This window comes from Choloepus didactylus, chromosome 11 (genome assembly GCF_015220235.1).
Source record: "Choloepus didactylus isolate mChoDid1 chromosome 11, mChoDid1.pri, whole genome shotgun sequence".
Classification (NCBI taxonomy): domain Eukaryota; kingdom Metazoa; phylum Chordata; class Mammalia; order Pilosa; family Megalonychidae; genus Choloepus; species Choloepus didactylus.
Genome location: NC_051317.1, coordinates 39769105 through 39781908, shown reverse-complemented (window position 1 = coordinate 39781908; position 12804 = coordinate 39769105). Strand labels below are relative to the sequence as shown.

At 43.7% G+C, this 12804-nt stretch overlaps 1 protein-coding gene across 1 annotated transcript in view; it reads right to left on the bottom strand.

Annotated features, from left to right (window-relative positions):
- TRIO (trio Rho guanine nucleotide exchange factor) overlaps nucleotides 1–12804 on the bottom strand; it is a 409289-nt gene that overhangs the window by 102001 nt on the left and 294484 nt on the right. The window contains 5 exon segments of the mRNA XM_037798879.1: nucleotides 758–900; nucleotides 4598–4699; nucleotides 6631–6821; nucleotides 9234–9345; nucleotides 11606–11698. Coding sequence (XP_037654807.1) covers nucleotides 758–900; nucleotides 4598–4699; nucleotides 6631–6821; nucleotides 9234–9345; nucleotides 11606–11698 — 641 coding nt within the window.

Below are 12804 nucleotides of genomic sequence, written 5' to 3'. Positions count from 1 at the left end.
CACTACTGGGGTTTTGTCCAAGGCTGGTAAAGATCTTCTGTGACTCACTGGAGAAATAAGAGATTTGCTTAAAGAGCTACAAGTCTGCTGTGTGGCTGCCTGCCACCAGCACAGTGACGATGACAATCACTCTTTATGGCACACTGGCTTTTTGCCAGGCCCTGTGCTAGGTGTCTCATGTACGTCATTCCATTTAATCTGCCCAATAATAAAACAGAGCTGATAGGATGACTTCTATTTTATAAATAAGAAAACAAAAGCAGCCAGAGCCTTTATAACTTGCCCAAGGCCACATGATTAGGAGGCTACAGTAGGGGCTCTTAGCAAGTGGGCTGCAGAGTTTCCCAAGCAGCACCTAAGTTAAAACAACCCATGGCAAGTCCTGGTTGCAAATGACATATGTCAAATACACATGGACCATCCACAAGGAAAACCCCAGTGGAAAAGAATCTACAACCATCTGGGGGACATTACCATGGGAGACTGCTGCACATGTGTGACCTGAAGAACATTCGAGAAGGAAGGGGAAATGGTTAGGGACTTGCATACAGCCCTTCATTTACTTTAATCCAATGGTGGTTCTTGCCTTGACAAAGCAACTGCATGACTAAGAATGATGCTATACACGAACGGTGTTTTTAAAAACTTTCCTCAAGATATTTGAGGAAAAAAATGGTTTCTGAAAAACAGTAAGTAAATGCTGCCATTTTCCCTCTCTAATAGGTAAACTAACCCCAAGCAATTCCCAGGCACTAACCTCCTTCCCTTCTGCCGCGTTGCAGGAGCTGTCTTGGGAATATGGATCGGCTCCTTGAGGGCTCCTTTCAGATGGATAGTCCTTTCTTGAATTACTTCTCGAATGTGCTTTATCCAGTCCTGTTTGTTCTCTATACTGGAAGCCTTAAAAAGGTGTTAGAACCCATCAGGATACAGAACGCACTGTATTTCCAAAAGCTACACTGAATATACTCAGGTTTCTGCATTCCTGGAGGTTCCTGTTTTAAAACTTACTTTTCAGCAGAAAAGCAACGACATCCTATGTTTAATTTGCTACCAAATAAATTACCCTAATTTATTTTTTCATCAAAATCATTTTTACTTGAAAGCATGTTATTCCAGATCTAAGAATATTCTAATAATCAGTCATTCCCCAGCCTCAAGGCTGTGGGTAAACACAAGCATCCAGCAACCCCCAAACCCAAACTTCTTTGAGGTAATCTAGGCAGCAACCGTGTGCGGGTCAGGGGCTCGTGGCCAGCCAGCAGGGCCCGAACTAACACCAGGCACACATCCTGCCACCTTGTCCACTGGAAAGCGTTCCCAGGGCCTTCGGCCACCACCACTTCCCGTGTTCCCTATGGAGCAGAGGCCCTGCTATCCTCGGTGCAGCCATGAGGAACTGAGGCATGAACACGTTAAGAAATCCTCCCAGGGTCCTGCTGCTGCAGGTGGAGAAGCTGGAATTCCAGGGAGGCAGATGCCCGCGCACATCCTCCCACGTGCCGTCTTTAGCAAGTGCTCCTTACGCTGCCAGAGTGAACAGGTGGCGGAGCTCACCTCCTCGCCCCACTACAGCTCTGCACAACTGTTCTGAGAAAATGACCCACGGTCGACAGTCAGTTAGTATCTGTTGAATGAACACGTAGGGACATGAGGCATTACTTCTGATTTTTCTCCCTCGGCCTCAAAGGAGGTGTTTGTTGGGGCTTAGTAACATTTTTTAAAATTTCCTTATAGAGAATGTCAACCTCCTGTGATATAAGCCTAATTCCCTGTAAATGATTAAAACAATTTTCCAGGGAATTATCGATGAGATCATGGAGGAAAGGGAAGCTGGCATTTTCTCATTGTGTACCTTTTTTTAAAAATAGAAAAAGCTCATGATGGGAAAGAAAATTAAAATTGATAACCTTCTTTCTAAATAAAATATTTTCACTGGAGGATGTATCTTTAAAGTGATTTAGGGGCAGTAATGGGGAAATAGATGAAGGATAAAGCTAGCCCCTGTTCCCTGTTACCGGATCTGACACCAGGGTAGCCCCAGCCCAACATCGTCTGGGGCAGGAGGCAGGGGCCTAGGCACGGGGGTTTGTGTGTGAAGTAAAAGTGCCTCAGGAGGGAAAACTTTGAAAACTACAGACCTACTGGAATTTAAATGCCTGGTATAAGTGACTGGGAGGTAAAAGAAGAATCTGAGTTAGAACATTTGGTGGAGCTGGCAAACAATCTAGGTTCAGAAATGAAGAAAAGTCCTGTGATATAAAGAGAATGAACTGAAAGTTACAGATGTGGAAAGTGATTCTCCTAACCATATAGAAATTAAACAAGGAAAAAAAGTGCCAGTGTTTCAGAAATAGTAAGGAAGAAGAACCAGGCTAAAATACTAAGGAGAAGTCCCACTTGGCCAAGAGAAGGGAATAATTTGTTTCATACTCTTGTAGTTCCAATCTGTTTAAGACAGGACTTAGAAATAAAATCCTTTCCAGACTATGAAAGTAAAAAAGACCAAATTTTGTTTTACAATTTACTAGGCGATCACCACCATTGCCAACACCACCACCACCACCTCTGCCACTGTCTATACCACCATCACCACCATCACCTCCTTCAACACTGTCTATACCACCATCCTCACCACCACCACTACCACAACCACCACCTCCTCCACTGCCACCATCTATACCACCATCACCACCACTTTCTCTATCGCCACCATCTATACCATCACCACCACCACCTCCTCCATCGCCACCATCTATACCATCACCACCACCTCCTCCTCCACGCCACCATCTATACCATCACCACCACCACCTCCTCCATCGCCACCATCTATACCATCACCACCACCACCTCCGCCACTGTCTATACCACCATCACCACCATCACCTCCTTCAACACTGTCTATACCACCATCCTCACCACCACCTCCTCCACTGTCACCGTCTATACCACCACCACCACAACCACCACTTCCTCCACTGCCACCATCTATACCACCACAACCTCCACCACGGCTACCATCTATACCATCACCACCACCACCACCTCCTCCATCGCCATCGTCTATACCACCACCACCACCACCATCTATACCACCATCACCTCCACTGCCACTGTCTATACCACCATCACCACCACCACTTCCTCCACCGCCACTGTCTATACCACCATCACCTCCACTACCCTGATCACTGATACAGAGCACCACTACCAACACCACCACAAAGCAATCTCTGAAATTACTGAGGACATCATTTCCTTTAGTCCCTCCTTGTTGCCAGAAAAATCTTACCCAAAATTCCCTATAAAACTTTTCATCTGGTATAGCCTGCAGGAAGTCTGCTTCCTCAATTGTATGATGAACATTTTACTACATCCTGGATAAAAGCAGTCCACATCTGGCCCTCTTTCTTAGAAGCACCTTTTGGTATTTGCCACTGTAGATAACATGGATAACCATGTTATACAAGGTGGAAGTTTTAAGGGATAGGGTATACATTAAATATTTTATACATTATAAAAACTCAGCTATCTAATATTTAGCTATTGGTGCAATTTATTTCACAGGGCTTTATGCCACAATACAGTGGGCTGGTAATTATGTATTCGTGGCAAAACAATTCATCATTTTACATGTGAATAAACCTTAATAATGCATGTTTCCATAGTCAGCAGTCACTGAAGTACAGGCTCTAAAAGGTGGTGTACAGAAAAATAACTCAGTTCCCGGAAATACTGAAGAGAGGCTGAAAGGTATGTAAGAAACAGAAGAACCGACATGTGGAGTCCCATTAAGCTTTTGGCTCATCTCCCAATATTCTATAAATCTCCAGCTACATCTTTCCCCAAACATCTCGAAGCTGCTTATGGTCTCTCCAGCCAGCTCAGAATGACGGTTCCATCTGTATTTTCTCAAACACAGAAGGAGGGAGGTACACCAAGCACTTTTTACAGAGCTCTCTGCCATTCCTAAGAGAGGTTAGTATAATCAAAACCGAGTTCAAATCAAATACTCAAAGATACTTTTCTCCCCTGAAGACTGTAAACCCCAAGGCACCCCCAAGAGTTTTTGAGCACTACATCCTAACATTACAAAACAAGGCACCGGAATCATCCCTCTCTCTACCCTGCCCCCATGCTAGAAAGTCAGAGCCCAGAACCAGGAAGATTCTGGAACATTCAGCCACGACTTCCCATCAAAGCCAGCGCAAATTCGTCAGGTGCGTCTGCTCCTTTAAGCACTGAAGGTTGATTATGCTGTGAGAGTTGTTGCTCCTACCTGGTTCCTGGACCTCAACTTCCTGGGTCTCTTATAGAATAGCTAATTCTATCTACAACCAGAAGAATGAGAGAAATTAAAAAGCTCTCTCTCCATTTTATCTTAACAGTAGGCAGGTAAACGTTTAGCTCAAATTATTTCATCAGCAGAACAGCAACCTGAATCTATTCCACTATTCTTTTTGGGCTAGTCACCAATCCCAACAGAACAAATAAAATTACATGAAAGCTATTAAGCTTCAAAAGCAAGAAAAAGAGCATATACAACTATGAAAAACTTTCACACAACACATTCTTCAGCTTCAAAGGGACCTACCTTGAGGACAATTTTATTATCTGAAGTTGGTGTCCTCCCCACCCACAGTGCAAATTTGCAAGGATCTCCTTCCACGTGCTCCGTGACACCCAACTCTGAGGTCTGGAGAATAAGACAATTGGATAATTAGGCTAGAGTAAAACGCTGCTGGGAAATACATCAGAGACCAACAAAGCAGTTTTTGGTTACTTGTGTTCATGGCAGGTTATACAGCATAGTTCATTTTCATCCACAGGTAATCCTTAGACCTCCTTTTAGCTACCATGAGGAAATTTCTTTCTTAGGCTACACATGGTAAGTTTCATTTCTTTTCATTTTTTCTGAGCTCCTTTACCCGAGTATGGTCAAAGAGCAAATATCTAGAGAAAGGATCCCCAAGGATCTGAAAAACCTACTATACGGAAAATCAAGCTGACTATAAACAATAAAATGAGTCTTTCGTAGTTCTAAAGGGGCTGCCGCCTTGTATTTTCAGTCTTCATGAAGTAGCTTCAGAGAAGGCAATAAATGTTCATGTTTTAACAGCTCAGTTATTTTCCCATCTGTTTATCAATAGCTTTAACTTTAGTATTTCACCAATAATGTTCAGGGCTAAGAGAGAACTTCTCCTCTGCGATCCACAGGCAGCTGTTACGTGCTTAACTTGGGATAGTGTGGACAAAATCAAAATCCCCCCACGCTTCCCCCACACTCAAATCAACAGCTCTTGCGTTCTTTGGGAAAGGAAGTGATTCACAATCACCAGCTCCAGAGCTGGCCTCTCAGGGAATCTTCACATTGAAAAGATAAATTAAATGAAGATGTATCAGCTTCTAAAATGGACTAGCTTTGTCTCTGAGGACAGATTAAAGCCGCTAGTGAAATGACGAGTCAGCAACATTGCCTTTTTTCCTTTCCAGTTAGAATATGATCCAAAGTGATGTAAGGCAAGCTGTGCTCCAAAAGACAATCTCAAACAGGATATAAGCCAAAGAAAATGATAAGAACATCGTTAGTTTGAATTTGTGAATTCCAGGTTATTAAGATGAGTCATACGTACTCCGTAGTACTTTATTACTTTGGGGACTTGATTAGTACATATATACCATAAAAATGTATACTGCACAAATTGTTCAAACTCCAAACATCTACCAATATTTATGTTATCTGCCACAACTTGAGCAAAGAAGAAACCAAATTCTATTGCATTTTCTATTCTTCCTCTGATGCTTTATAAATTAGTTTTGTCCAATCCTACCCCTACTCCATTCTGCCCAGCAATTATGCATTGCTAGTTCTTGGGGAAATTACCCACTGAGGGAAGATGGAGATGAAGCTGACATGGAAGGCCACATCAGCCTCAAACTTTTCTGAGAGTAGACTTGTGCTTTTATAAAGAGGTCTGTTGGGCTTTTCACTAATTAAAAAAAAAATGGCACCATGTATGTTTCTCGCTAGGAAGTATACCAAGTTTAGTTAAGAATTAAATCCATCACTGTATCTAACAAGCAGCTAAGAGTGGGCTGTCTCTAGCTAGCTGGGGTTATGAACTTAAAACTTTATTTCTGCTTACATAAATTTTATCTAATAATTAGAGAAAAAAACTACAACTTTATTGTTAATAAGAAAAACTCTCATCAGTATGAAACTCCAGTGAGCCACCCGATATATTCAAGTGCTAATGAATGAAAAAGTAATTAGAATGATATAAGAACTTAGTTAATCACAATCTGATATGATCAATTCATTTACAAATCTAGTTAAGGCACCTAGGAGATCAATGAGAGAAGTTCACTTAAAAAGTGTCTTCTAACACTGCAGTTACACTCTATGGAATACAGAAAAAACAAGTTTCCTGTCTAGTGAAATTCAAGAGGGCCCTCTAGTGGGCTCTGGGGTGTCAGAATTTCACTGAAGATGAAAACCTAATGGTTTCAGACATTCACGTTACAGGACAGTTTGGGAGGACCAACTGAAGGCAGCAATCCTTTTTCTGTACCTACAAAAATGATGCGACTATGTTACATTTAAACGTATTGAACTCCTATACTTACAAACAATTTGCTTTTATAAAGGTACTTGCTTCTCCCACTGGAATCTTTCACTTCTTTACTAAATACTAAGGACATTTCAAAAAGGAAGAGATGCCGTTCTCGACCCTTTCGAATTAAGGTTTTGGGGTCCCACACTTGGAAGGATTCCTGCAGGATGAGTTCTCCCTGAGACTCGATATTTTCATCAAACCCTGCAACAGGAAGAAAAGTAGGCACAATCAATTTAAAAGAAAAAAATAATGCACATGCACTATTAGCATTTAAACATTCGCAAATGCCCATCAATTAAATCACGGAGCACTTACACATTTGTCTGCACCACATTTCAAAATGTGTCAAGTGCATGACCGACCTATCTACAAACACTTTCAGATCCATGTGATTTGGCAGACAGCACTCCTTTTATCCTGTTGTTCTCCCAACATCCAGCCAGTTATCGAGTCCTTCAATGATGTATGCAGATGATCTTGCTGTGTCCTGCCTGCTCACTCCTGCAAACAACCTATCTAGCTCTTGGCTGCCCTGCCCTTTGGCGTTTCCTACCAGGGCCCCTGGCTCCAGTCCCCCCACCTCGGATCCATCCTACAAGGGACAATTCTTCCTAAAATCCACTTTGCTAGTGCTCGCCTTTGTTCAAGAGTCCAATGATCCGTCTTTAAGTTCCATCTTCCTAGTTTGGTATTTACAATCTGCAATCTGGTGCAGCTACCAACTTGTTCTACCTCTTCACTCACAGCACTCCACCATGCAAACTCACCCTCTATCCAGATCCTCGGGCCACCACCAATGTTCTGAGCCCCCAACGGCTTCCTCAGCCTCAAACATCTTCCCCGGACATGCTGCCGAAGTCCTAGCCGTCCCTCCAGGCCCTGTTCTCATCTCCCTTCCTGACAACCTCCCTGGGCACAGATCCTTGGCAAGACCTCCCTCCGTTTAACCTCAACATTCTTCATAGGAGTCCATCACCCTCTGGCCACAGGCTAGTTTTCACCACTGCTCACCTCTTCATGGAAGTGGCCTGTTTTATCGCATGGACTCTAAGCTAAGAGGGCTTAGCAGAGCAGGCACCTGGGGCCCAGGCTGTGCGTCATCTCCCCTCACCCACTCTCCCCTTCTCTAAGCCCCCTCTGTGGATGCTCAAAATCAGTACTGGTTTCCCAGTGCTGGGGACTGAACCATGTCCCCCACACAAGGCGTGTTCACCTCCCAACCCCTGCCCTGGGGCTGTGGACCCAACTGTAAATAGGACCTTTGAAGATGCCATTAGTTAAGGTGAGGCCAAAGTGAAGGAGGGGGGCCTTAGTCCAGGAGGGCTGCAGTCCTCACAAGCAAAGGAAACTGGACACGGGAGGGAAGCCTCCAGAGAAGCAAGGAGCCAGAAGTCCACGGAACATGGAAGAGGAAGGAGAAGATGCTGCCACGTGCACTGCTATGAGATGGAAAAGCCAAGAAATCCCAAAGATTGCCAGCCAGCCAGAAGATACCAACCCCAGGAGGAAGCCGGCCTTTTAGCTTCTAAAACTGTGAGCCAATAAATTCCTGTCGTTCGGCCAACCAACTGTATGGTGTTTGTATTAGCAGCCGGGAAACTAAAACACTCAGCTTCCTTTGCAATGGGGGGCAGCCTGACTCACATCAGGGCAGTGAGAGTGATGTGTGGGACCTCTCGCTCTGCCCTCCCTTTCCCCTTTTCCCACTTCCTACTGGATGAAACACTAATGTGGTCTTGAAACTTCCTGGGCCTGGCCAGCCAGGGCAACATCCTGGGGTTAGAGAGAAACTAGCGAGAACATAGCCTGTGTCCTTGATGGTGTCACACAGAGCTGCCAGACCAGCTCAGGATTTTACAGGAGAGAAAAAATATCCGTCTTGCATGGCCTCTGATTTCTGGGTCTCCATCACACACTGCAGCACCTGTGCCCTGACACATACAGTGCTCAATGTTACCGATGCTGATGACACAGGCTAGCAAACGCATTTGGGGCAGGATTACTTATTGTAAATAGCTCTGTGTAACCTGATAATAAGAGTTAAGGTCGACAACAAAGAAATAGTTTTCTTACCAGAAGCATTTGTAGAAATTTTAACTGCTCTAATGATTTTTCTAACATAGACGTCTAATATGCTCTTTGCCATGCTACATACCAAATTCAACTGCACAGCAAGTATTTGGTATCTAGACTGTAAAATCCTGAAAAAGCTTGTTGTTCAGCGCTGTGGGCAAATGATGCAATGGACATGGAGAAGGGGAAAAAAAACAGCTTTTTCAGGATTTTACAATCTTGAGTGCTCACTCTATCCATTCATCCCTCTCATGCGGAGACCAGGAAGCCCAAGGCAAGTGCCACCAAGTGCCACTGGGTTCCTGTGGAGTGGCCATCCTCCAGGTGAGGGATTTTCCACACCCCTTACCATTTTACGTGGTCTTTAAGAGAAGCAATGAAACCAATTCTTTAAAAAAATAGGACATTCACATCTAAACTTGTAACCACTGAGTAAACACAGTGAGTTGTAGCCAAGGTGGCCATGGTGCAGGGAACCCATTCACAAACGGCCCCGAGGAGAAAGGGCAGTGTGCCCACACGGGAGATGGCGCCCGTTACCTTCCAGCATGCTGAGGTGCATGGCGTCGTTGGCGCGCTTTGGCACACTGAGCATCACCTCCAGGCCGTCTTTGATCTCCCCTTTTCCTTCCTCGCAGCACGTGAGCAGCTCCTGTGGAAGACAACACCTTGCAGCGGCCAAAGGCTGAGAAATGCTCCACCAGCAAATCATTGTAGAAATGAAGGAGCCGGTGCAAACCCATGCTTTCCAAGACAAAACCAGCTGCTGGTCAACTGGGCAAGGAGGAGTCCTGCCTCCTTTTCCAATGGACACAAGGGCTTGTCCTACTCAAATCAGGATATTTACTGACACTGGAGTATACCAGATGCAGTCCTATTTTAAGATGACATTAGTATACATGTTAACTACTAAGCCTCAAAAATGATAAAAATATTTAATTACTATAGTAAAAGCATACTACGCTCCTGGTTAAACCTGAAGGCCTGCCAGAGGCAAACCAGCCCGGATCTCCTTGCCACGTGCTCACTGTGCACCCTGAGCTCTTTGGAGCCATTAATGCAATGCCCCAGCTAACCTGTCAAAGCAAGGCAGCAGCTCAGTAATGTGGTTTGAGTATCTTTGTGCACAGGATGTTGCAAAAAGCTCTAACAACTGAATTATACCTCCCTGGGGAGAGCTACATGTGTAATTAACATTTCAGATGTACTTAGAGGAGTATCTATTATTACATGAATGATAGCAGGGACCACAAATTCCCATTCTGGGAGTCTCCAGGATATTTTATTAGCCAGTGTATTCATGGTTATTATTAGTAACAGTAACAACATTTTTTTGTTTTTTGTCCTCGTAGTCTAGGCACAGCAGTCAGCCTTGGTTTTAGACTGGATGGTTTGGAGCAACTCAGTTACCTAAAAAGCACTTTTACTCATGACCAGATGGTATCGATATGTTATTCTCAGCAGCTTGGCAAAAGTGCTTTAAAGATGTGATGTACTGCCACTAACATCATGGGCAGAAAACCTGCCTTGCTGGGGAGCTCCAAATAGCTTATTTCTGCTCCCTTGAAGAGCCCATGGACAGAGTGAGGTCAGGTCTATACACCAGGGCACCAGCTGAGGAGCGACTGACCAGAGGGAGAGCTCCACAAAAGGGATCATTAGCAGAACCACATTGAAAATCAAGCACTTCAATCTCGAGGACACCCAGAGGCCAACTGCCTTTGCAGAACGAGCAAAGGGCAAATTTAAATATAAACAACTTAGCCTCCTGACCTCTATTTCAGGTTTATAGAAACTACCTATTTCTGCAGCGATGGTCATAAAATCACTTAATAGGAATTTGATACAGATGTGCAGGGGAGATTTTCCAATAGGAAAGTCTCATAATAGGATCACTTTCACAGAAAGAATGTAGTCACTTGTTACTGCTTCTAGATTTTTCTTTTTAACAAAAAGAGCAGAGAGGCGTCTAAGGCACTGATAACCCAGCTGCTGTGCTTCTTACGTGTCTAGAAATGTCACATCCTAACCTCTTGTTGCAGTGCCTAGGACAGCACCTGGGACAAGGTAGGACCCATGAAATACTGATCCCAAGATGCATAGATGGTGTCTGCAGTCATAGGCTTAATAATAAAACTCACCAGCCAAGGAACAGTATGGTGACTGTTGCCAGGCAGAAGTTATAAATTATTTTTACATTATCAAGAAAAATGTGTATCAATTATATTATTGCATTCTGTGAGAGGAAGTTTTCTGTACCATTCCACTGTCAATGTTTTTTGTGTTTGTATTTCATAAGTTTGATTTTAATTAAGAAAAAATAAAAGTCAGTTTGAGTTAAATGCATGTGATTTGTATGAATTACATGCTCTAAAAAGGCTGTGTGCAATAAACAGCTAGAAAACAGGAAGGATGGGGTTCTTTGTGGATTTAATGCAGACTCTGGGCTTCATACAGATCTGGATTTAAGTCTGGCCCCAGATAAAGGGATCCAGCGATGACCCCAGACACATCCCTTAGCTGCTCAAGGGGCTGGTTTCCACACGTGCAGACCAACGTGTGACGAGCTTAAGGGGCCAAGTTCACGGCACAGCACCTGGTGCATGGCCAGCAGCCCACCACAAACTAACCAAGGGTACGAAGGTAACGAGGATGGCAGCTGTGCCCTCACTTCCCACTTTATGTTAGAGGCCAGGGGCTGTGAGTGCAGCGTAGGTGCACAATCAAGGAATACCCTCTTATGTAACTGCTGCAGTGAGAAATCAGGGCAACAAATGGCAATGACTACAAAACCAAATTAATCTGCTAGGTGTCATTTAAAAACTTCAGGGTATTACACACCGAGAGAAAAATGTCAAAATAGTAATGGATAATTCAGAAAAGTTCACTGCCTGAAGATGCTTCATACATACTTTTAAAAGGAGCTGATACTTTGTTATTCGCTGAACAGGTTTGATAAGGTAGGAAGAGATGGAATTGGCTAATCCATGCCGCTGCTGTATCTCCTGTATTAAAAAGATGTATACATATATTTTGAACATCACTGGATAAGTCAGACAGCATGCATGAAAAACATTTATTTAAATGGGTTTAGATGAACACACATGTAACACTATTTTTCTGTAAATATGAAGTGGAAATCACTACTGATTCCTTAAAACATCATACAAAAATAAGAAATCTCCATTAAGTTATTACCTTGAACATCAAAGATGGCAGGGTTTACTCTGCATTACTGGCTTCCATGTGCAAAGATACAAAACAGGCACGGCAACGACCCCATTAGCTGTCCCCACTGGGCCAGCTCAGGTTCATCACCACGGGTCCACCCTGTCTTCCAACACAGCCCCTGATGCTTTTGCTACGTTAACACCCTAACTGCAGACCACCCAGCCTGGCAAAACATCCCTTCCCACGACCCCGCTCTCTATATGAGAGGCTTCCGTCTAACAAACGTATGTCACAGCAGTGAATTGTTCTCTCCCATTTGCTCTCATGTTTCACTATCAGCCTATAGTTTCACATCAACCTACTTATATTTGCATTATCTTAGCTCTTAGCACTCTTCACAGAAATTTTTAAAAAGATTATCTTCTGACTTTCTATCTTCCAAATTAGATGCAGCACTCCCCCATCTTTGTGTTGTCAATCTGTTTGTCATTTGACTGAGCGCTCCGTGAGCCGTGAGTCAGACACGCCACAGCGAGCTGCACAGGGGGTCACCAAAGCGCTCGCTCCCCAAGAGTCAAGGAGATTAACTTAGACACTTGACAATTCTTCCGCTAGCTTCTGGAATCATGAATACAGTTTAAAATGCTTCTTTTCGAGATATATATTTGTTTAAACTGTGGGATTTATAATTTAATGATTATGATGCCCACATCTGTAAATTTAAATGACACCTAAAAGATTTTTTCACAGCCAGGATAATGCACAGATCTTAAGGATACAGGTAAAAATGAGTTCTGACAAACGTTAACACATTGTAACCAAATCCCAAACCAAGATACAGAATATTTCCAAGACCATGGACGTTCCCTCACACCCCTTTCCAATCAACCACCCCCGCAGCCCCCCATCTCCACCCCGAGGAGACAACCGTACTCCGATT